We start from the raw sequence: 22,396 nt of genomic DNA, 5'->3' as shown, positions 1-22,396 counted from the left end.
TGGCGTCAATCAGCAATACCTATTTATCTCCAAAACAGAAACACTTTCTTGTAAGGTTGCTTGAGTCACAGCATTACATCTTTCACATCATTTTTACCATGTCCACCAGGAAAATGCCACAGTCAAGCAAGGAGGGCTGTTCGCACACAATCCAGGGCAACTTTTGATGCTGGAGCCTCAGGAGCACGGCAGCAGTACTCCAGGCAGGACCTGAGAGACCTGAGCAAAAAGAATGGCTGCATGTGGCCAGGCGAATGAGCCCGAAGCACGGACATGGCTTTTTACATGGGAAGGTAGTATGCTGTGGCAAGGGGGTACTAATCTGCCTTTATTTAAATAGATCACTGCTTAGCGCTCCCTGAAGAGCAGCAGGACATGGATGTGGCCAGGGCAGAAAGACCCTAGGCTGTCTGCAAGGAGCAGGTGAGGGGATGAAAGGCACCCATCCCTGTGCAGGAGCGAAGGGCTGCTCCCCGGCAAGCCAGGCCGGCGCGAGGGGAATGTGGCGGTGGTGTTACCTCATATGTGGCAGTGGTTTTACCTCAGGCATTGCTGCCGTTACACCCTCAGAGGCAGCGGCAGTGTGACCTGAGACTGTCATGGTGTGACCTCAGACATGGCAGTGGTGTGACCTCAGAGACTGCCGTGATGTTACCTGAGGCATGGCAGCAGTGTTACCTCAGATACGGCAGCGGTGTGACCTCAGACACGGCAGCAAACACCTTGGTGTCACCTCACACGCCACACTGGTGTTACCTCAGTCCCCACAGTGGTGCTACCATGGACATGGCGGCGGCATTACCTCAGGTGTTACTGCAGACATGAAGGTGGCATTACCTCAGGTGTTACCACAGACACAGAGGCGGCATTACCTCGGGTGCTGCCACGGACATGAAGGTGGCATTACCTCAGGTGTTACCACAGACACAGAGGCGGCATTACCTCGGGTGCTGCCACGGATATGGTGGCAGCGTTACCTCAGTGGATGCTTCACCTCTGCCCCCCAGGCCCCGTTAGCCCAGGGCACAAACCACTTGCATCCCCCGGGCTCCCTGCAGCCTCCCCATGAGGCAGGGTCGGCCTTGGTCTCTGACAGCCCCGGCTCCACCGGGGACCCGCGGCGGCCGGCGGAGCAGACGGGGTTTGGAGGGACTGGGGGTCCCCAGGCCCGCCTCCCCACCGGCCCTGGGGGCTGACGCCTCTCCTGGGAGGGGGGGGGGAGGGGATCGGCACTTTGCAGACGCTCCCTAGGCCCCGCCGCTGCCCTTGCCCCGGCGAGGCGGCGCGCTCCGCTCCGCGCCTCGGCACTTGGGAGACGCTCCCTAGCGCCTCCATGGGGAAGGCGCCGCTACGCTCTGCGCTTCGCGGGGCGGCAGCACTTGGCAGACGCTCCCCGGGCCGTTCCTCCGCCTTCGCTCTGCGCCGGAAGCGGGAGACGCTCCCTAACCCCGCCCGCGGGGGGGTCGCCCAGGTAAACATCCAAGATGGCGGCGGCGGAGAGCCCGGGCCCGGCGGCGGGGCCGGGGGGGCCGCGGGGCGCGGCGGAGGCCGACGCCGACGGGATGGGCCTGACGGACCTGCCCGGCGAGCTGCTGGAGCTGATCCTCTGTTGCGACGTCCTGGGAGCCGCCGACATCGGGCGGGTGTCGTGCACCTGCCGCCGGCTGCGTGAGGCGTGCCAGCCCCGCGGCAAGGTGTGGCGGGAGCGCTTTCGCCTCAGGTGGGCACCGCCGAGCCCGGTACGGCACGGACCGGCCCGGCACGGCCCGCGGGGGGCTGCGCTGGCTGGACGAGGCTTGGCGAGGGGTGCCCGAGCGTCTCCTCAGCGCCCCGGGGCCGGGCGGGCCCTGTCAGCCAGGCCGGGACCCAGCCGGCGGGGTTCGGCTGGCGGCGGGGACGGTGCCCTCGGTCCCCTTGGCCTGGGAGGGCCTGGGTGCTCCTGGGGCGGTGGAAGTGCACCCCACACACCCCATCTTTGTCTCTCTTCTCTTCCCGGCTCCGCAGGGTGCGTGCTGAGCCCCGCACGGGTGGGACGAGCCCTGCGGCTTTCTGCCGTGTATCTAACGGGTGGGGAGATGGGGTGTCCTTCCCGGGCAGGGGCTGTTGCAAGGCTGCTTCCCCTCCTGAATCCCACGGGATGGGACCAGGCTGAGCCTGCCAGTCAGAGGAGAGCAGTGCTTGCGGCCCCTTCCACAGCCAGGCACTTGGATTACCTGCAGGCCCCAGATCCAACCTGGGGTCCGGCAGCGATGCAGACATAGGGCCACATGCATGCTGGGCTTGTCAGTTGGCCTCCCTCATCCCGCTAAGGTAGGCAGTGTTAGCTGGCATCGTCCAAAACTGCCAAAGCCTGTCCTGTCACAGGACTAATGCTTCATAGCAAAGAGGTCTTTATTTGTAGTGCTTTCGGGAGAACGGTTTTCACAGAAACCGAAATCCTTTGACTGGCTTTTGCTGCTTGTGAGTTTAGTTTCCCCCAAAGGCAGTCACAGGGTACCTGATGAGGGCATAGCTGTGTTGTAACCAGTGAAACTGTCAATACTTGAGCTGGCAATAAAGCACAAGCGTTACTGTTTATACTGCTTATGCCACGGTGGTTTCAGTAGTTCTAGAAACACCACTCCTTCACTGGGGCCGCTAACATATCTAGAATAGGGCACGCTCATCTGCTACCTGCTTTTGTCTGTGTTTTGGCACAGGAAAAGTAGCAATACTGCTTTCTCTAATTGCCAGTTGGCTTCTAAAATTTAGCATAGCTCAAATGAGAGGATTATTCTCTTTCCGCCAGTTGAAAGGGCTACTGAACAATTACAGCTTCCCTGATTCACCGAGCTGTGGCTTGGGATGGCTGGCCAGATCCTTTCACCAATTCAGTGGCTCTAATTGTTGGAGTGAACCTGAAAGTTTAAAAATGGTTTAGATCCAACAGCCGAAATTGAATGTGGTAGGTGATTAGCACATGCTGCTGCCCTCCTCTGTCTTTGATAATAGAACTGTTGGCAGGAGTTTGCACATTGACCTTGTCATCGTGGCTGGATTCCATTGTGAGTAATTGCACTTTATCTTCCTGAAATTTTCAATATAATTTCAACCCAAGAAATTATTCTTTCTCATCCTAAAATAAATGACTGTAATTGTTATTACGACGTGGCTACATTTCAGTGGTAGATAAATGGCTAGGGATCCATCAGGAGAGAGGTTGTTCTATCATGTGAAGTTATTTGGTTAGTCTTTGACTTTATTTTGTAACTGCAGTTGCAGTGTGGTTTTATTATTAACTGGTAGTAAAGTATCTTCCACATGTGGATGGGCACAGCTGTGCCTTTTGGTCAGTTGGTAATAATTTTTATACAGAAGTAGTGATTTAAACATTTGGCGTTCTCTATTTTTAAAGGTAAAAAAAAAAAAATATATATATATATCTAAAAATTATGTATCATATATATAACCTGAAAAGAACCTAAGGCAAGCCATGTATTTGAAGGAAAATGTTTTGTAAAAACCAGTAATAATTAACAGAATTTCAAAATGTGAAATAAACTCCCCTGTAAACTACAAGAGGCCTTTCTCTCAGCTTTCTTTCCCATTCTGTCCAAATTATTTCCATCTGCGCCGATTCCTCTTTGTGTTTCATACACAAATGATCTTTGTGTCTTCAGAACAGCCATGGGTATTGCTGCGCTGGCATGTATTTTATTGCACAGGGCTGCGTTGTGGCAGCACATGCCCACTTTACTAGAAAAAGTGCTGCTGCTACTAGCCCCCAAAACATTACCTGAAGTTAGGTTTTCAGTTGAACCTTGAAATGCTTCTTAGTAAGCTGTGGAATGTGATTTAGCTTTTGGACTTTTAGACTCAATAAAGCAGGTACAGCTTTCTTTTACAAGAAAAGGGGGGGAGGGGGTTAAAAATAATTATTTCTTGTATTAAAAATTAACTGCAAAAGCATTTAGCTGTCACAATCTGACTTCAGAATTCTGTTTTCCTCCAGTAGATGTTGCCACCAGCAAGGGCAATAGAGGGAGCTCTGTTTTGTGCATCCTTTTAATTAGGCCCACAAGGTGGTAGGGAGAACACAGGACAATGAATTCTCATTCTATTAGATGACAAGTTAGCTTAAATGTGATACATCTTCAGAACAGCAAACTTTTTTTTTAATTATTATAAAACTCTGCATCACTTCTACTAATGTGATACCTGTGTTTATGTTGCAAAGCTCTAGAGGAAATCTCCAGAGTGTTTAGGGTATTTAGATATTGAAATACCTGCAGTATGAACCTTTTGAAGGTTTCCTGTTGGCAGGCTTCAGGAGAGCTTGCTTCTAAATAACTATTAAGATGCGGATGAAACCAGCTGGATTTATGCTTTGATGCTTGAGTCAGTCATTGTATTAGTTTATACAATTACATTTAAAGTTGTACTGTGTCTTGGCAGTGTTTCAGCTCCTCAAGTCATGCAGTTACAGTAAGCAACATTTTATGGTTCTGGAGGTTGTCGGTGATGTTGAAATACTAACGAACCTGTTCACTTATGTCTCGTTGTGTAGATGGCCATCACTGCTGAAATACTATAGCCACACAGACGGTGTTAGCTGGCTTGAAGAATACAAAGCACGGCACAATGCTGGTCTAGAAGCCCAGAGAATTGTAGCTTCCTTCTCCAAAAGGTTCTTTTCAGAACATGTAAGTCGTCTTCTCTATGTATGTGCAACAGCTTAGCTCCTTGTTTAGTACTTTTTATTAGTTTGTGTTTCCTCTCTCTTCACATCTTTTCAACCATGCAGTCAGAAAATTCATATTTCCTCGCTTTGTGTGAAAATGCTAGATCACCAGCCAAAAAGGGAGAGAGCGCGTTCAAAATCCAAAGGTGCAAACTGCATAGAGTCCAAAGCGCACTCTGCATATCCCATTCAGCTGTTGCTGCTGCAGCTTTAAAAGCTTTTTGCTCATCACTACGTGTTCAGACCTGACTCTGGGAACTTCTGAAGGACTGTTAGTTTGTTGACACGTACCACAGCCTATGAATTTATCTCACTGCAGACCTTGTGCAAGGGTACATTCTGTGAGTTGTCAGAAGTCAGTTGAAAACAGGACCAAGGTGCAATAGGTTCACTGAATCTCTCAGAAAGACTTACTTGCATGTGGAACAACAGTTATTTCATTGACTGTTTGCTTAGTGGACGGCTGTGGGCTTTGGCTAGCTGTACAATTTGGGTCAACCTGAAATTCTGTGAAATAGGCATAAATGCTGCCTGAAACTTTGGCTGAATTAAAAAGTTCACACAAGAGCCACTGAACGGTCACTGCTCTGTGGCTCCTTTGCTAATATGTTGTGGTCCAGTAGAGAACTCCCCTAAGATACAGGAGACCAGTGTTGAAATCCTCTGATCTGATTTTAAGCAAGGGTTGGCATCTAGGTCTTCACCCCTGGAGAAGACGTGCGTGGGGCGAGTAGGGTATCTGGAGATGCATATCTCTTAGATGTTCTTCTTGAGCTGTTCCGCTGTAGTTGCAGCAGATGGACGTTTGACCACGGAGAAATGTGTGTCATGGCATTAACCGGGGACAGAGGCTCTTGGATTCCTACTGTTTTAATCACGTATGCAAAGGCTACCGAGAGACCATTCAGTGATACCCAAAGGCCTAATAGTTAGGACCATCTCCTGTGAGGCTCAAAACTGCGGCTTGATTCCCTGCTTAGAATTGAGGGGAAGAGACTTTCAACCCAGTTCCACTAGGTCCTGCGGAGTGCCTGCTAAGATACAGTATAATGGGAATTGCTTTTTCCTTACTCTATTAGCCCAAGTCCTGTGCTGAAAAGCTTGAAAGCAAAAAGATTTGTTACAGTTCAATCAAAGCTTAAAAAAGAATTCCGAATTCTGGAAGAAAATAACTCTTCTGAATATAGATACCTAAGTGATTGTTTCAAAAAATGCTGTTCTGTCAACAAGCTGGTAACTCTGAGTTCATCATTAATCAGATGAGGTTTTTAAGCATAAGTTTGAGGCTGAAATGAAGACTCCTGCTCCTTCGTTCCTTCCCCCAGGAGCAATTTGCTACACTAGGGAGGATTTGTAGAGGTTCAGTCAACCACAGGCAAAAGTTGATTATGCCTTAAAATTACTGTCAGCTTGGGCCCAGCCTGCATAAGGTCTGGTATGCTTGTGCTGGTCCATACACCCTCTGTAGGAGCCCTGACTGCTGTAGTAGTTAGCTCAAGTTGCTGTAGGGTGCTACTGGCGTTCTCAATGGATCCTTGTAATAAATCGATGGAGTAGAGACTGTGAGTACTTGGTGAGCTGGACATTTTTAAGATCTTTAAAAAAAAATAGAACAAAATTAGTTTTGAGACTTTTTATGAAACTGTGTTCTTTTGGAAAGAATCTGTTGTGCTCTGCATAATTCATCGTCTGGTTTGACAGGTCCCCTGCGATGGATTCAGTGACATTGAGACTCTCAGGTGCCCCAGTCATTTTTTTGAGGATGAGCTGATGTGTATCCTTAACATGGAAGGAAGGTAAGAAAGAGTGAGGGGTTTGAAATGGAAGAGATTTTTCCCTTTCACCAGTTAAAGGAGAACAGTACTGTGGTGAACGCCTGACCTCAACTTCTGTCCTTTTGTCACTCTCATAAAACAACCTCCCCAGGCTTACCAAGGCTGGAAAGTATTGCTGTGTGTTTAACTTCAGAACAAATTTAATATTCCCGAAAAAAAAAAACATGTAAACTATTCTATGAGAAGGAGGTCTTCTGGCTTCGTGTTGCTGTTTGTTGCTTGACTCCTTGCCAGTTCATGACATCTCTCGGGACATGTTTCACATACCCTCTTCTCCGCAATAGTTTTGGCTGAAGGAGTTCTCGTCCTCATGTTCCTTTTTTATTTAAACCTGCATCAGTTTGCTGAACTGATTTGCAGGATGGGCCTGCAGCACTGGAGGGAAGCAGGAATACTCGGGGAGGATTGCCACCACGAATCCTTGTATCATGAAACTACAGCTTTTTTTTTTTTTTCCCCCCCTCTTGTTGCTTTTCTTAGCTGTAGTAGGTTGGTACAATTTTTGTCCCCAAATAAGCAACTGAGTTTAATTCAGACACTGCAAAATTTGTCGTTCTGTAAATGACTCGGACAGGTGAAATGCCAAGCAGGTAAATAAAACTTCTGGTTTGCATCTGCCTAGGTATTCTCATCACCATGGTTAACACTGGGCAAGATGAATAAGTCGCTGCTTTACTTGAAGGTTTTTCTGCTGGTAGCATATAATCCATGCTGATTTTGCTGTGATACGAAGCAGCGATAGATTGCTCTTAATGGAATCTAATAGCCTTGATTAAAGGGGCTGTTAGTAGAGCTTGAAAAAACATAACTGGAATGGCAATCATCTCATTTTTGCTTTTTCACATCCGTTTTATTACCTTCCCTATTTGAACTGGGACTAACCATCTCTCATTTGACAACTGGTTAAAAAGCTTTTGAGCCTTTGCACTGGCCAAATGCCTCCCCATAAAGCAGAATTGATGCTAATTACACCCTGATTAAACTGTAGCCATTGCCATTCAGGAGCATTAGGCTAAATCATTTCCCTGGCAGATATCCCAATAAAGCAGTTGTCCCTATTGAGCATCCCAATTTATTGGAAGAAGAGGATAAAGTGTTATGAGGTTTGATTGTTCTCCTGTCCAGTAGGATGGAGAAGGCTGATTTAACCTGCAGTCTGGAGGAGAGGAGATGTAAGCAGGGAAAGAGGGGGTTTTCTGAAGAAGGAAACTGGACTTGTTTTAAACACATGGCAAGGGCAGAGCCTGGGAATCAGTAGAATTCTCCCTTTGGGTGTTTTTGGGGCCAGGGCTTTGTGCCATTCCTAACTATTTGGTGTAAAAGTGCTCGGTGAGGCACTGGGGGGTAACCCATTGCTAAAGGCCGGGGCTTGCTTAGATGCACGTGATTTGAATGCCTCTGAGTTGGTCTGTCGTATTTCAGGTGATCTCTTCAAACCTGACCTGGATAGTAACCAGCTCTCTGTTACTGCTTCTTGTGCGCTCTGCCTTCACTTGTTAATTTAGAAAGTGAAGGGGCTTTACTATAAAAGCTGTAAGGTTTTGGATTGTGTGATTTACAGACCAGCTGTTGATCTGTTCCTGCCTTTCCAGAGCAACAGAGGTGTTTTTCCTCTGGGGATTTTTTTTTTTTTTCCTTCTGAATACTATTGGACCTACATTCATGGCCCTCATCAATTTCTTTTTAATGGTGAGAGGATACTTTAAGTCTGATTCTGGAGGGATCCAGTCAGATAGAGGGTAATGTTTTATGAATAAAATACAGGATTTTAATCAGATATTCCTGAGCTGCTTTAATTAGGATCAGTGTTGTTTCCCATGATACCGTATCTTCTCAAAATTATGTATTGGTGGTAGGATAAAAATTGGAGATGATAGGAGCAATGTTTCGCAAGCATCTTATATTGTGGATTTTTGATGGAGAAATTCCTCTTCACATTTACCTTTTTGGTTGACTCTTCAGTGATAGTGGTGTTGTCAGACTCGTTTAGAAAAGGAATAGTCTAAATTGTAAACCTGTATTCATTGGAGAAGTTAAATGTTCACCCTTAAAGTGCTTGTTTAGGGCAACACTACTTTTTGTATTTAAATGTGCAGGAAGGGTCTCACCTGGAAATACTATGCAAAGAAAATTCTATACTTCCTACGGCAACAGAATATATTAAAAAATCTGAAGGAGTATCTTCAACGCCCGACTGATCGGCAGTCATTTTTGGAGGGTAAGTCTTTGGCAGAAATCCCATGTAGAGTACGTAATGACAGCTTTCCATCATTGTTGTTTTACTTGGAAAGAGCCTTCCTTGCTTGTATTTCAACTAGCCCTCGGACAACGACTCAAAATTAAGTCTGGATTTTTGAGGTACCTGAAATCCTTAAAATTTTGCAGTGGTTGCATAGTGTTGCATCAGAATGTCAGGATTGCATTAGCTTCTGTCAGTGCTGTATGCTTGAATAATTGCCTGTGGACAGATGAGCTGAAAAAAACACTTGCATTTCAGTCTTGAACAGTGCATTGAAGAAGTCAGCAGTAGCTCAGTGTCCTAATTAGCTGACATTGCAGAAGCATTTTAACTGTGGCCCATGGGCTGAATACGACCTAACAGACCAACTGATCTGATTTTGAGTCAGCTCCCTACTGTCTCCTTTCCCAAGAGCTTCTCTGATAAGGGCAAGGAGCAAACTGCAGGCAGGGGGAATTGTTGTTGCAGCTCATAGCCTGTGCGCTGTGGCTTTCTCTCGAGAGCTGTCTGACTGCTGGACCGTTGAAGCTGTGCAATGTAGAGCTGGGGAATGGATGGAAGTCCAGTCACGTGGTGGAAAGGTACCTGCACCTGATACGAAGAAGGAAAAGGCTCTTCTGCAATTCATGTCCTCAGTCTGGTGGATTATTCTCTTCCTCAAGCTTCCTATGGAGAAGATAGTCTTCCGAATCAATCAAAAGCTGCCAGTGTCTGTAGAAGAGTCCCTTACTCTTGATATATGCCTCAAAAATGTCATATGAAAGAGTCTCCAACAGCAAAGCTGGTTCTTGTTAGTGGCAGTAGACTTTGAAGAAGGAACTGTGTTAGGGCAAGAAGGGAGAGCCAGAAGCGGCTTTTTCTGGAAACAACTGAGACAGTTGATTATGTGACTTAATCACACAGACGCATTTGTCTGCTATGGAGGTACTATTAGAGCGCCAACAGGTAGTCATTTGTGAAGTTTCACCTGGTCAGCACGGGGAACACTTCGCAGGGGGGCAAGAAGACGGCTTTGGGCCCTGCTGAAGTCCTTGAATATAGGCCTGTCATGGATGTGGCTAATGAAGCAATGTGGGAAGCTGGAAGAAGTATGATTCATGCAAAATTCTTGCAGGTGAATATAGTTGATTTCAAAGGTTGAACAATATGGAGGCTTTGGAAAGAGCAGTGGTGACAAGATGACAAGGAGAAGACTCTGAAAAAGGGCTATTTTTTTTCCTGCAGAAGTTTGACAGAAGAGGCTTGGGCAAAAGGAAAAAGAAAATCTATTCTGCTATAGTGGGTTTCTGACAGGAAGATGGAGAGCAGGCGTGGAAGAGAAAGATGAATGTAGCAGAAGAGGGAATGATGAGCAAGAGCGATAGCTATGGAGGATATGGCAAGAAGAAATCAGAACTGAAGCAGAAGTGAAGTTGAGATTGTTTCAGGCTCTGAATAAAAAACATTGTTTGGGAGGATGCCAGGAGATGCAACGTGACCAGAGAGTTGGTGGGTTAAGCCTCGTCTAGCAGCATACCTTTCAAGATGGTGAAGAAGGGAATACTGGATTTAATTGGTATTTATCATGTCAGCTTACTCTTTGCATTTTATGTGATAAATCCAATATATGACTGCGAATTTTAAAGGGAAAGCGCTTGTGTTCTCCTGCAATTGCTTGCTGCATGCCTGGAATTTAGAGTAGGTAAAACTAAGCAAAGAAAAAACTGAAGTCCTGTTTCTTATATAGTTTGTTTTTTCCAGGTGCTGTTTTAATTGATCAATACTGTAACCCGCTGTCAGACATCTGCTTAAAAAGTGTCCAGGCACAGGTGGATGATATCACAGATAAAGTGCGCAAAGTCCTGCAGACGAAAAATCCAAGGCACCCCAGCTTGGCTTCCAAGGCAGGTACTGTACAGAAGTGTGTGCTTTACTGAAGAGCATTTCTGCAGGTCTAGATAGAGGCAGACAAGGTGAAACAGCTGTTGAATTATTGCAGCTTAAAGAGCTGCTGTTCTTTATCCCTTGGCAAGCATATTTTGACATTTGCTTAAACCATCGTTCAGGAGACAGACATTTGTTCAGCCACAGGGACTCAATAGCCCGGGCTTGTCAGTCCCATCTGATGCTGTCTAAGCAAAAAGAATTGGGAGGGGAATTATTCTTTATTCTTTTTTTTCCCATTTGTCCCTGAAGTCTTAAGTAGTCCTGATATCTGTAGCAGAGCTGTGGGACAGGGGATCAACCTCTTTTCCTCTGCAAGTCTCAGAAAGTCAGCAGCAATAGAAAAGGTACGTGCTTTAACATCTCCAAAGGTCAGGCAGCATCTTGCTCCTTGTTTTTTATAAGCACTGTCTAATGTTTGCTGTCTTTCAAAGAGAGAATGAGCTGTCTGCCTGTATCTGTATATCTGGAGTGGCGAAGCTGGGACTCTCAAGCAGTGAAAGCACGCTTGCCATGCCTGGGCAGCGTGACATGTCCAGCTGCAGTGCTGTGCTGGCACAGGTTGGTTAGGATCCAGTCCTCCAGCCACAGAAGGAAGCGAGGCATCGCTGTTGCACAACTCAGGTGCAAGGCAATCCACTGAGCCAGGCCACGTTGTGAGTGGAGCACTAGGGCACTGCCATGGTCAACTCCAGCCAGTCTCTTGACTATCTGAGTCGAGACAAATCTCTTGTGTTCTTAGTCCATATGAAGAATTTTGGTATAAGGTTCATTGCGTAAAGGTTAAGTACACTTTGTTTTCTCAGTCTTTATTTCATTGCATGTGTTTTTTAGAAGAGATCCTGATTCCAGAAGTGGAGCTTCAGCGGCAGGTACTCGATGCTATGAATTGCGTCCTGTATGAGCAGTTAAAATACAAAGGAAATGAGCTGGATTACTATAACTCCCTGAATTCATACATTCACCAGGTATGTGTGTGTTAGGCAAAAACTAGGAGGCTGCAAGGCTTGAGACATTCTATTTGTGGTGTTTATTTGTCTGAAAGTAGTCAACTCTCTCTGCTGTAAAGTCAATATGATGTCTTCTTTTAGTGTGTATTCTGTCAAGTTGCTGTATTTTCATTTGTGAAGTCAAACCTTGGGGTTTTGTGGTTTTTTTTTTCATATCCCACATGTGTTTATCATGTTTTTATCCCCCAGGTTTTGATCCGCAGGACAGGAATTCCCATCAGTTTGTCTGTACTTTATTTAACAATTGCCAGGCAGCTAGGAGTCAAGCTTGAACCAGTCAACTTCCCTAGCCATTTTCTGCTGCGATGGTGTCAAGGAAAAGAAGGGTAAGTGATCTGCTGAATTTTGAAGTTGTGTCCGCAGTAATGAAAACCAGAAAGCATTTACAGCTCCAGACCTATACTAGAATGTTTGATTATTTTCCATCCTTAATTACAACCTTATGAAGGAAAATATCAGATCTCTAAAGAAGTTTTCCCAGAATTCAGCTCTGCTGTTGATGAATGGTAACAGATTTTCTGAGTGTAAAATAATAGTAACTATGAGGTAATGTTTCTTTTATTTAAGAAAAAAGGTGCTGATTTCATTTAACCTTCCATACAGAACAGTTGCTAGAGACCATTGCTGTTCTTCTGTGCACTTATTTAATTCTCTGAGTCAGTGCAGGATATGTCTTTGACCGGGTCACGATCAATTTACAGAAATCTGTATTTTGTGAATGACATCAGCAGTCCAATTCAGAGCAATGGTTTTGTCTATATATACCCCTTTTGGCTTCAGATGCCATGTGCGTGGGCTCTGTGACACTCTCCAGTGCAGTGTCATAATATAATCTAGTGACAGATACAGCAAACCTGAAAATATCTGAAGGAAAGAACTTGCATGATGGAATGAACGTGTCCCCGTAGTTTCTCTGTCTTTTCCCATATATGTTTATCTGAAGAAGCTAGGAGGAGAGAGAAGGTAGCAGGTATCTCTTTTTAGGAGGGAGCTGAGGTATGAATGACACTTCTTTTAAAAACAAGCTTGAAAGTGCTGAGGGAAGAACAAAAATAGGTAATCTTGCTTGACCATGAGACCCATCATCGCAATTCAGTTTCCTCGTTGTTTCATTAGAAGCACGGATATTTTTGACTACACCTACATTGACGCCTTTGGGAAGGGGAAGCAGCTGACGGTGAAGGAGTGCGAGTACCTTATTGGCCACCACGTGACAGAGGAGTTCTATGGAGTGGTGACTTCAAAAGAGGTCTTGCAGCGTATGGTGGGAAATCTCTTAAACCTTGGCAAGCGGTAAGTTGAGGATCATCTGGCCTGTAAGGCCTGTGGAAAAAAGGGCCCAGAGTATACTGTCTGCATATCTGATACTGCTCCTTCACAGTATTTGAGCAGTGCTTTAAAAAGGTGTAAGTCACCCCAGGGGATCTTGAAAATTCTGTACGTCATGTTGCATTGTCTAGTTGCTTTTAATCACCTGCAGCAGTATGGTGTGCAAACAAGAATATTTAGTAAAACTAGTTCCTCTCAAAAAAATGGACAGATCTTTTTTTTTTTCTTTGTGAAAAGCTGATAGGGACTGTCCACCGTTCCCTTAAGAGCAGAGACTTTGTTACGATCTGGTAAGCACAACCCACATGCTCATATGAGCAGTTTCAAAGGTACTGTTGGTTTGTAGAAAATCGGAAAATCACTTTCCCAAGTAGCCATAGACAGAAATCACAGAGTGATTGCTTTAGGTGTAATTAAGCTAGGGGAACAAAAGCAGATTTCAAAAGGAAATGCCTTGGAGAGTGAATTCTCTATGTAGGATTATTTGACCAAGTAGAATACCAGTGAACTGGGAGGGTAGAGTCCAATCATCAGTTGTGTAGCGTTTTTCCTTCTGAGCAGGCTGTTGGATGTGTTGAGTGACAGCCAGTGCCAGAGTCACTCTTATTGAATGAGCATGCCTGTAGCGTCATTTTTGGTAACTACCCCTGCACATCAGAGTACTGCAGGTAGGTGTTGAAGAGCTAGCCTTACAACTGAGTTTCTTTTTTGCTGGCAGAGAAAGCACTGATCAGTCTTACCAACTCTTGAGAGACTCGTTGGATCTATACCTGGCCATGTATCCGGACAATGTGCAGCACCTAATGCTCCAGGCTAGGTTATACTTCCACCTGGGAATCTGGCCAGAAAAGGTACCTCGCCACTCGGTCATATGTTTTCTGATAGGCTAAGCGCTGTTAACACTGGTCTATTGATTTTTGGACTACGTCAGCTTGCGTTACAGTCTGCCACAAGTTGTTTCTGTAATAAATGCAATTGAACGAGTTATCACATTTCAGAGAATCAATTTCTACTATATGAAGCAGGGAAAAGGGGATGAGTCTTGCTTGCTTGCCCTAGGGGAGACTTGTGAGCAGCCTCGAGTCTGAGTCATAATTTATGATTTACTGCCCGAGTCTGACAGCTTGTCTTGCAACCAGCACTGTGGACTTCTAGCTGTAAGTTATAAGAGCATTCTGTTTGGTTTATGCCTAGATTGTTGTAGTGGTGGTAAAACTCTTGCTGGACTCATGTAAAAGGAGCAATTGCCTTATCAGAAAACTTGTCGGAAGTTATCTCTTACAAATACAACCAAAGCTGTTCTCTGAAACCTTAGCCACACAATCAGTGGCTCCTGTGAAAAAACAACTTAATATTCCTGTCCTTGGGATTCTTTTTTAATATCACCTTTAGCGTAGCAACTTGAGTCCTGCTGTCTTGTGAATGTGGGAAAGAAGGTGCGGAGACTTACAAGTCGTTTAAGTTGTCTGATCATCCATGTCTTTCACTGAATCAGGGGAAGGCACAGGGAAGAAGCATGTAACTCAAAACACTATTATTTCTTTAGTGTGTCACTACAGCAAAGTGTTCCCTAGTCAAAATTTCCTGTACTACTTTAGTGAAGCTCACACACTTGGGCAATGCCTGTGCCGTTTCCAAATGTGAGGTTTGGGTGAGGGGGGCAGAAGTATTGGCTGGACAGCTGAGCAGAAAACAGAGCTCTTTCCACCAGATTAGCTGAAGCATAGGACTGCTGGAGAAGCTGCCTTGCTTTTGAAGAGCAAACTGTTTGAAGCTTGCCATTCCTTTCTTATGGTGGCAAGTTTTAGGGTCACCACAGAAAAACCAGCACAAACTAAGAAATTGTGTACTGGGGGAACTCGCTGAGCTGAAACGGCAACCGCACGTAAATAGGGGATTGCCAAGTGGAACACTGGAAGATCTTCCTTCCTCTTTCTGGCACTCAGCAATGTGTTTGTAAAGCACCAAGGCTTTGCATACTTGTGTTTTGCTGCCCCTCAGAACAAATAATCCCACTCCGTGGTTGAGTTTTACACATTGTTTCTCTGCACCGCGTTGCCAGACATAGTGAAAATGTGCAAATTTGGACTTTGCAGTACTGCATCCTCATATGCATCCAGTCATTCCAGGCTGTTGGGTAGGATTGTAGCTAGCCAGAGAGAATGCTCTATGTCTGATAGAACAGAAGATACCAGATTTAATAGAGGTCTGCCAGATGTATGGAAAGTGGTACAAAATGAGGTATTTGATGGGACAGATGTATCTGTCTTTTCTCAACCTGTTTAGACAATAGTTTTTTTAAGAGAAAAACAAACAAACAAAAAACCCCCAAACAACTTGGCAGCAGATGCTCTGATAGTGTGCCAGAGGGTGTTGGTAGGCTGGTATTCTGGATCTGCAGGGTTTGCTGCTTTGAGAGCACTTTTATAGTTAGCGTTCTTTAGTCATCCTGAGACACGAAGGTTCTCTGTCTCTTGTTCACTATTACATGGTATAGCATCATAGAGGTTATTTGTGTTTCCTTCTGTGCTGCCCTATTTTTCCTCTACAGACATGCTGAGGAACTCTTTGAAACGAAAATGTTTGTTCTCAAGTACAGCAGAAGTCATCTGGAATCGCTTCACAGCGGCAGTTTGGGGGACTAGCAACAGTATTCTCTTAACATTTCAGAAACCTTGGAACGGTCTCGTCAATGCCCTGTGGTTGCAAAATGTGACACGATTAGCTTGTGTGACTTAGTTTTAAGCAGTTACTGTGCTCAACAGTCCCCTTCCTTGGAAGCAGGGAGATTTACAAATAGAAAAGGAGAGGACTGTTTAGAATTTCTGCAGGCTAAGCAAGTGTGAACAACTCCTTGGGTGTGTGTAGTTAGAGCAAAGGTTCTCAGTCCTGTGTGGAAAACTCATGTGGTGGACCTCTAGACCTGGGTACTTAGACTCAGCTAACTCAAGAAATATATCTGTATGTATTTGTAAGTATTGGACTGCTGTAGAGACTTGTTCTGAATCTGTCTTTTTGGTTTGGTTGCTGAAGGTTCTGGACATCTTGCAGCATATTCAGGCTTTGGACCCATCCCAGCATGGGGCCGTCGGGTACTTAGTTCAACATACCCTAGAGCATATTGAGCGCCGGAAGGAGGAGGTGGGACCTGAGGTGAAGCACCGTTCAGATGAGAAGCACAAAGAGGTCTGCTTTTCGATCGGGCTGATTATGAAACACAAGAGGTGAGCTCCTCAAAGCCTCCCCCACATTAGCAGGCTGTACTGTAACGACGAGTGCAGAAGTGTTTGTTCTGACAGTAATGAGATGTGGTTTTATCTACCAAGGAGGTACCTGGAATGGAAAATGCCAGGCATGTGCATCTATGTCATGTACCTCATAGAAAAATGGGAGCAGCTCTGTCTGTCCTTTGAGAGAACGAGTGTATTCACTGCTGTTTGCTTGCAGAGAGAAGTTTGTGAAGTGACTTGTCCAAGTCATCATATATCACACAGCTAAAATTCCCAGAGCCCAGAGCTCTCAAAGAACATCAGTAATCAGTTAATGAGGGACCATAGAACAGAATTGCCTTCAAAAAAGATTGTAAGATTCCTAAGACAGCTTATGAATCTTTCCCTGTGCTATTATTACCCGCTTTTCCTGCATTGCACAGAGGCTTTATGTTCCTGTCTGTGCTACTCTGCCAGAAGGACATGCCAGCACTGTGTTGCTTCGGCCACTCCTCCAACTCAACAAGACATCTGGAGTATATTTTAAGGGCGTCAGCAGTGACAGTTATAATACCTTGCGATTAATTGCATAAATAATCTGAAAATAATGATGGCGCTCTTTCTGGGAGTTCAGTGTTGGGATTACCACATCTGTGTGATGGGCACAGAAGTAATTGTGCAACACAGTAGGAAGGTTGATTCTCCTCTATTTCTTGTTCCTGTTCTCCTGGTTGCTGATTTCCAGTCTTTTGCCATTTTCATTTCTTGCTCACGTTTGGTTTTCCTTTGTCCTCAGCTGTTTGTTCCTGTCTATTGGTCCCGTCACTCCTAGTCATTTCCCCCTACCTCAAAATACACACACGTACGCGCATAATCTTTTTGAATTTATTTTTTTTCCTCTCTTGTCTTCTCCTCCTTGTGCCAACTCACAGGAGGCTCCTATCCTGTTTGTGCTATATTAAGCTTGGGAAAAAGAGCTGGCTCTGGAATTTTCACAGTCTTTGGTGTGCAATTTTTTTAATTAGATACGGCTATAACTGCGTGATTTATGGCTGGGATCCCGCCTGCATGATGGGGCGTGAATGGATCCGGAATATGAACGTCCACAGCCTTCCGCATGGCCCCCACCAGCCTTTCTACAACGTGCTAGTGGAAGATGGCTCTTGCAGATATGCTGCTCAAGGTGAGCAGGAGTCTCTTGTGTTTATTATCTGTTTAGAAGTACATTAGGAGAAAGGGACGCTTAAGTGATTAACTGTTTTAAGTATGAAACATAAACTTTTATTAGGAAGGAAAATGATCTTGAATTCATGGCCTGCATTGTTTGCTCTCCATGAAATCAGTACTGCTAGGAACGTTAAGGACCACTCTGGTGTAATCTTCTTTTGCCTTAAAAATGTGTTTTGGACGTGATTGGTTTTACAGTGTAAACCATGATGGTTGCTTTTAAAAGAGGTAATTCAAGTTTTGCTGAAGTTCTGTCAGCAGCTCTCGTTCTTTGAAATTATAGCTGTGCTTTGGGCAGGACCTCAAAATAGGATCTGGTGAGAGAGCACACAAACTTTGCTTCTCAGGGCACGGTTCTGAGCAGCTGTCATCAAGAGACTGTGTGCCAAGATCCCAGAGAACATGGGTAGCATGGCTTTTGGTGCCACCTCTGATAAGAATGGGACAAAAGTGAATGCCTCTTTTAAACCTCTTTGCATCTGTGAAATCTCTATCACCCATTCTTTATGCAACATACCATAAGAACGGAAATTCTTGTCTGATGGTCAGAATATGAGGTTAGGATACAAGAAATGTTGAACTGAGGTTCAAAAGGGAAAACAACCCCTATACATATATGTCTATATGTCTGTAACTCTGTACATTGTAAACAGAGTGTTTCTTTGCCTCGTGTTTGTTCTCCCTGTGGTACGGAGGCATCCCGTCCAGCTGGCAGGGCAGCTGCACAGCCTGACTGTATTTTGCTAAGGGAAGACGTGGAAGCTGCTGGAGGGGAAATGCTGAACAAAATGCAGTCCAGCTCTTTCACTAGGGGGTGCTCCCTAGCATGTTCTGGTCCCCTACGCGTAAGCAAGAGGTGGTTTTACAGGAGGGGACACTCCTGCCTTTGTAGTTTAAAGTGCAGGTGTTTCTCACTGTCCTGAGAGTTATTTTATATGCAGTAATCCAAAAAGATGAAGTGGGGACCAGGAATATTGCAGCTCGGCCTTATGGCTCATGTACTCGGCCTCTGAGAGAGTCTTAAAAACCAAAAAATTCTTGTGTGCAATGGATTGATATTAAAATACGCATCTGAGTGAAAACTAATCAGATAATTGTCCCCAGTGCTTCTGGGGCTGAGTCATCTCTCATATCCTTTGTCTAATTGTTTATAAACAAGTATAATGCTGGCTGGTTCCAGAGCGCAGCGTATTTTAGCCAAGCTGTAGGTTGACAGCGTCATCTCTGTGGCATCCGAGTGTTTTGATATTGCTAGGGAAAATTGAAGGGTTTGTCCTTGTTTGCTGAAATCTTGCTGCCTGGCTATTGAGTATCCCCTCTGAAGTACATCCTCAGATCATTTGGGAAGGCAGTATTTCATAACTTACTGACCTGACTTTGGGGAGGGGATGGTAGTTTTTTGCTGAAAGAACCTTAAACAAGTCTGCATGCAGAGTTTTATCTAACCAGCTCAGGAATACACCAGGTTATTATAGGTAATTGTACCTCAGTTTGAAGCCTTCCTGTAAATCCGTAGGTTGAGCTGTAGCCAATTCCAAAACACCTGTTTCGTACAGTGAGTTTGGTATCTACCTATCCGTTCTTGTCTTTCTTTTTGCTTTGTGGCAGCACAGGCCAGATATCTGTGGTTCAAAAACTTCTAGTCAGCATGTTTCTCAGGCTCCCCACCTAGTGCTGAACTTGCTTGTCTTAGTCTCTTCCCCCCTGCCAGCTTCTATTTCATCACTGTGTTTTTCCCTTTGTACACAGCTCGCTGCTCAGCCATGCTTCTGCAGAGCATATTGGAGTGTAAATTGTTTTCTGCAGTGGTGCAGTATACGAAAAAGGTACTTTGCAAGCCCGTAGGACTGCACCAGCCCGCTGAGGTGTAGAAAGCTCTTGTGCTTTCAGCTGCACACGGTGACGTACAGTAGCTTCAAAGAGCCTGTATGGATTAATATGACTTGGATGTGCTCTCTGTAGTGAATGGAATAGTTTCAGAGACAGATTAGTTATTCCTGAATGATGTTCTCTGCATCCCATCTTGTTCCCGCCCTGCCTTGCAGATAAGTCAGACTTTGGGACTTACACAGGTAGAAACAAAAGCTGCCTATCTGGCACTGTGCTGGAAAAAATGACATCATCTGGGGACTGCTGCAGGGCACCTGCGCATGTGATTTACTGCTGGGCTGCCTCCCAGTCACACCGCTTTATACAAATACTGCAGGAGCAAAGGGGCCCTCAGCTTCTGTGCTAAACAACACAGAAGCCACAGTGCTTCTGTGTTGTTTAACTGTTGTGCTTCATCAGGTTATCTTTTAGTACAAAGGAGGAAGTAGGGTGCTCTGGGAATGAATCGATGTGCTCTTCTTGGGGACTTTCTCTTAACTTTGGGAAGTTTGGATTTAGAAAAGTTAATTTTGCTGTGCGAGACATGCTTGAAAACCAGGCTGGTGACCTGGCATGGTTGAAACACAGGCTGGTGACTTAGAGCAAGAAAGCACTTGGCTTCTCTACCAGGACAACCTTGTGCAGTCGGCCTCACCCTTGGAGCATTTGAGAAGGATCTCTCCTAGAAACCGATCTCCCATGGGACTTCAGGGATCAGAGCTCAGTGCCGCAGCTTCTCCCTGCGCTTACAACCAAGACCTGTGACCAACAGAGTGGGAACAGGTCAGCATCCTGCTACCCTAACCTGATGTCAGACAGTGTGGTCTCAGGCATAAAATAGTTTTCCTGCCACTAGGAAATGGGGTCAGCATCACTTAGGAGATAAGGCTCAGTGAGCAGTCGTACTGGCGTACGTGCATGTTTTCCTGGATCAGGGTTTTTTTTCTTTAAAGCATCAGGAGGTGGTATTTCTAGAGACAGAAACAAGACTTGAGAGAGGCGCAGGATTTATTGCCTCGTAGCAGGCCATTTCATGTGGTGATAACTGATTCTTTCTTTTCCTAACAGAGAACCTGGAATATAACTCTGAGCCTCGGGAGATCCCTCACCCTGACATTGGCCGCTATTTTTCAGAGTTTACCGGCATTTACTACCTAGCAAATACTGAGCTAGAAATTCGGTACCCGGAGGATTTGGAGCTCACACGTGCCACAGTTCAGAAGATCTACAGTTCAGGCAAGGAGTGAGTGCAAAGGCACCATGCGGACAGAAGCAGCTGGAGTGTAGCTTTACCCTCTTTGCAAAACTTGCGTGGAAGGCAAGTTTGGTGACAATCCTTTGGCTTAATGCATTGAAAACTGCATTGAACTTTGTAACTGGTGCTATAGCATCTTTCCGTTGCCTGCCTGCCCATTCTGGCCCAAAGGCACAGGGACACGTTGGCCAAGTGTAGAGAGGACAAGTGTCATCTTGCAGAGACAGTCGTGGTAGGAAGCACGTTGTCCTTCGGAAGGATTTGCGCATACTAGTTGTTCTGTAATTGTCTTGCCTAGAAGGTCAACGCAGTGAGATCCCTGGTGTGGAATACGGAAGAACCCCCTCTTCCAGAGAAGGAAGCTGCTTGTCCTTGCAGCGTTGTAGGTTTTTTGATTGTTTTTTTTTTTTAATGTATATCTCATGCAGGTGGTAGTTTTTAATGTCTCTTACGTTTCACTGTTGTCTTCTCCAGTCTGAATTTTTGGTCAGATTTTGCTTCACCTCCGTAGTCTGATTGTTCACAGAGCTACCATTCCGATTCTGAATATCCTTGTGGGCCTGGGAAAGTCCCAGCAACAAAACCAGACGCAGCTAGGCTTCCGGGAGTGGCAAGCACAGTGGTAACGCTGAGGTCCAGTTGGCCACCTCGCTGATGATACAAACTCTCCTAATGCAGAAGATGAGCTTCTAGCCATTTTTCATGCCTGCTAAACAACCCCAGTCCGTGTTCTTACCTTGTTTTTTGGTCTGTTCATCGTGTCTGTCCAAGGCAGGATCTGCAGCACAGCCGTGAGTGCTCCCAGGACGATTTTGAACCTCGTGGCACTGTTTCATGGAAGCCTTGAGGTCAGTGCCAGAATGACTTTGATGTATGGGGAGCTTCCACTCACTGCTGTTTCCAATCTATAGGTATTTATGCAATACAGTGGGATCGTGACTGGAAACTGGCCAACCCTGGAGTCAGCCCAACCGTGTATGGAAGAGAGATGTTAATTCCTGCAGCTTGAGGCCTTCTTCCTTTTTGCCAAAAGAGAACGGATTTTGGGGGAGTGCGTGCTCCGCTGCCCAGACAGGAAGAGCTTTAGCAGCTCAAGGCACATGAATTTCAACATGACTTAAAGGCCCAGACAGAACCACTGGAGAAAAGGTTTTCCTCTGGGTTCGGGTATTATGGGGTGCAGAGCGACACAGTGTTTGTGCATACACAGAGCCTGCGTATCTTTGTGGTTTCTGAAGCGACGTCTATAGACTAGCTGCAGCTAGTGTCTCCTGTCACTGTCCAGTTGCAATACAGTAGTTATGTCAGAGACGAGAATTAGGTACTGTGCCCTGTAGAGTTAGGTGGGTGCTCTTAGTCTATTATAGCACTTCAGGTATCGCCACGTGAAATCACACAGCCCTCCTCTTAAAAGAATGCTTGAACTGCATGCCATCCTATTGAAATATTGAGCACTGATTAAATATGAGAAATAAATACTGAAAGCCCAGCGCTTTTGCCAGCGGAGTGGTGGTGGTCTGCAGGAGTCTTGGTGCTTTAGGAGGAACAGCCCTGTGTGGTTAGCGCTGAGGAATGGCGAAGGTGCTGTACTCCAAGGCGAACTATGACTTTAAAGAAGTCTGTACTGAAATGAACTCGGAGGGCGGGAAGGAGGAAGGGACTGAAGAATTTCTACGGAAGCAGAAGGGATCCAACTGAAAGCAGGGTAGCGAATCATTAGGCAAAATCTTTAAAGCCATCTCTTGTTTTTGAGGGTTGGAGTAGACCCCAACCCTCCAAC

At 45.5% G+C, this 22,396-nt stretch overlaps 1 protein-coding gene across 6 annotated transcripts; it reads left to right on the top strand.

Annotated features, from left to right (window-relative positions):
- The first annotated feature begins 1,383 nt into the window (after window positions 1-1,383).
- On the top strand, window positions 1,384-22,118 carry FBXO21 (F-box protein 21). Of its 6 annotated transcripts, none has more exons than XR_015707224.1 (13): window positions 1,386-1,720; window positions 4,547-4,682; window positions 6,422-6,516; window positions 8,652-8,773; window positions 10,535-10,681; window positions 11,552-11,685; window positions 11,917-12,053; window positions 12,844-13,020; window positions 13,775-13,907; window positions 16,090-16,280; window positions 17,264-17,448; window positions 20,430-20,679; window positions 21,528-22,118. XR_015707224.1 is itself a non-coding variant. In XM_087768765.1 (12 exons), exons 1-12 carry the CDS (start codon window positions 1,485-1,487, stop codon window positions 20,045-20,047), a joined length of 1,749 nt encoding a protein of 582 aa, XP_087624891.1. In that variant the 5' UTR covers window positions 1,384-1,484; the 3' UTR covers window positions 20,048-20,392. The 6 variants fall into 6 exon arrangements, 4 of the variants coding, with proteins under 4 accessions (XP_087624891.1, XP_087624893.1, XP_087624889.1 ...); XR_015707223.1 differs by having other exon boundaries at window positions 1,387-1,720; window positions 20,430-20,998; XM_087768765.1 differs by lacking the exons at window positions 20,430-20,679; window positions 21,528-22,118 and adding an exon at window positions 19,992-20,392 and having other exon boundaries at window positions 1,384-1,720.
- The last annotated feature ends 278 nt before the right edge of the window (window positions 22,119-22,396 follow it).

The sequence above is a fragment of the Nipponia nippon genome, unplaced genomic scaffold (assembly GCF_047370975.1).
Source record: "Nipponia nippon isolate SJK-2023a ecotype South Korea unplaced genomic scaffold, ASM4737097v1 scaffold_30, whole genome shotgun sequence".
Taxonomy (NCBI): Eukaryota; Metazoa; Chordata; class Aves; order Pelecaniformes; family Threskiornithidae; genus Nipponia; species Nipponia nippon.
Note: the sequence above shows the minus strand (reverse complement) of the source record. Positions and strands in the feature narration are given on the sequence as shown.

Bases quoted from the DNA above. Each gene is read 5' to 3' on its own strand.
- FBXO21 (XM_087768763.1), top strand. From the start codon at position 1,485: ATGGCGGCGGCGGAGAGCCCGGGCCCGGCGGCGGGGCCGGGGGGGCCG. The intron at 4,683-6,421 runs GTAAGTCGTCTT...CTGGTTTGACAG, and splicing joins AAAGGTTCTTTTCAGAACAT to GTCCCCTGCGATGGATTCAG. The intron at 11,686-11,916 runs GTATGTGTGTGT...TTTATCCCCCAG, and splicing joins TGAATTCATACATTCACCAG to GTTTTGATCCGCAGGACAGG.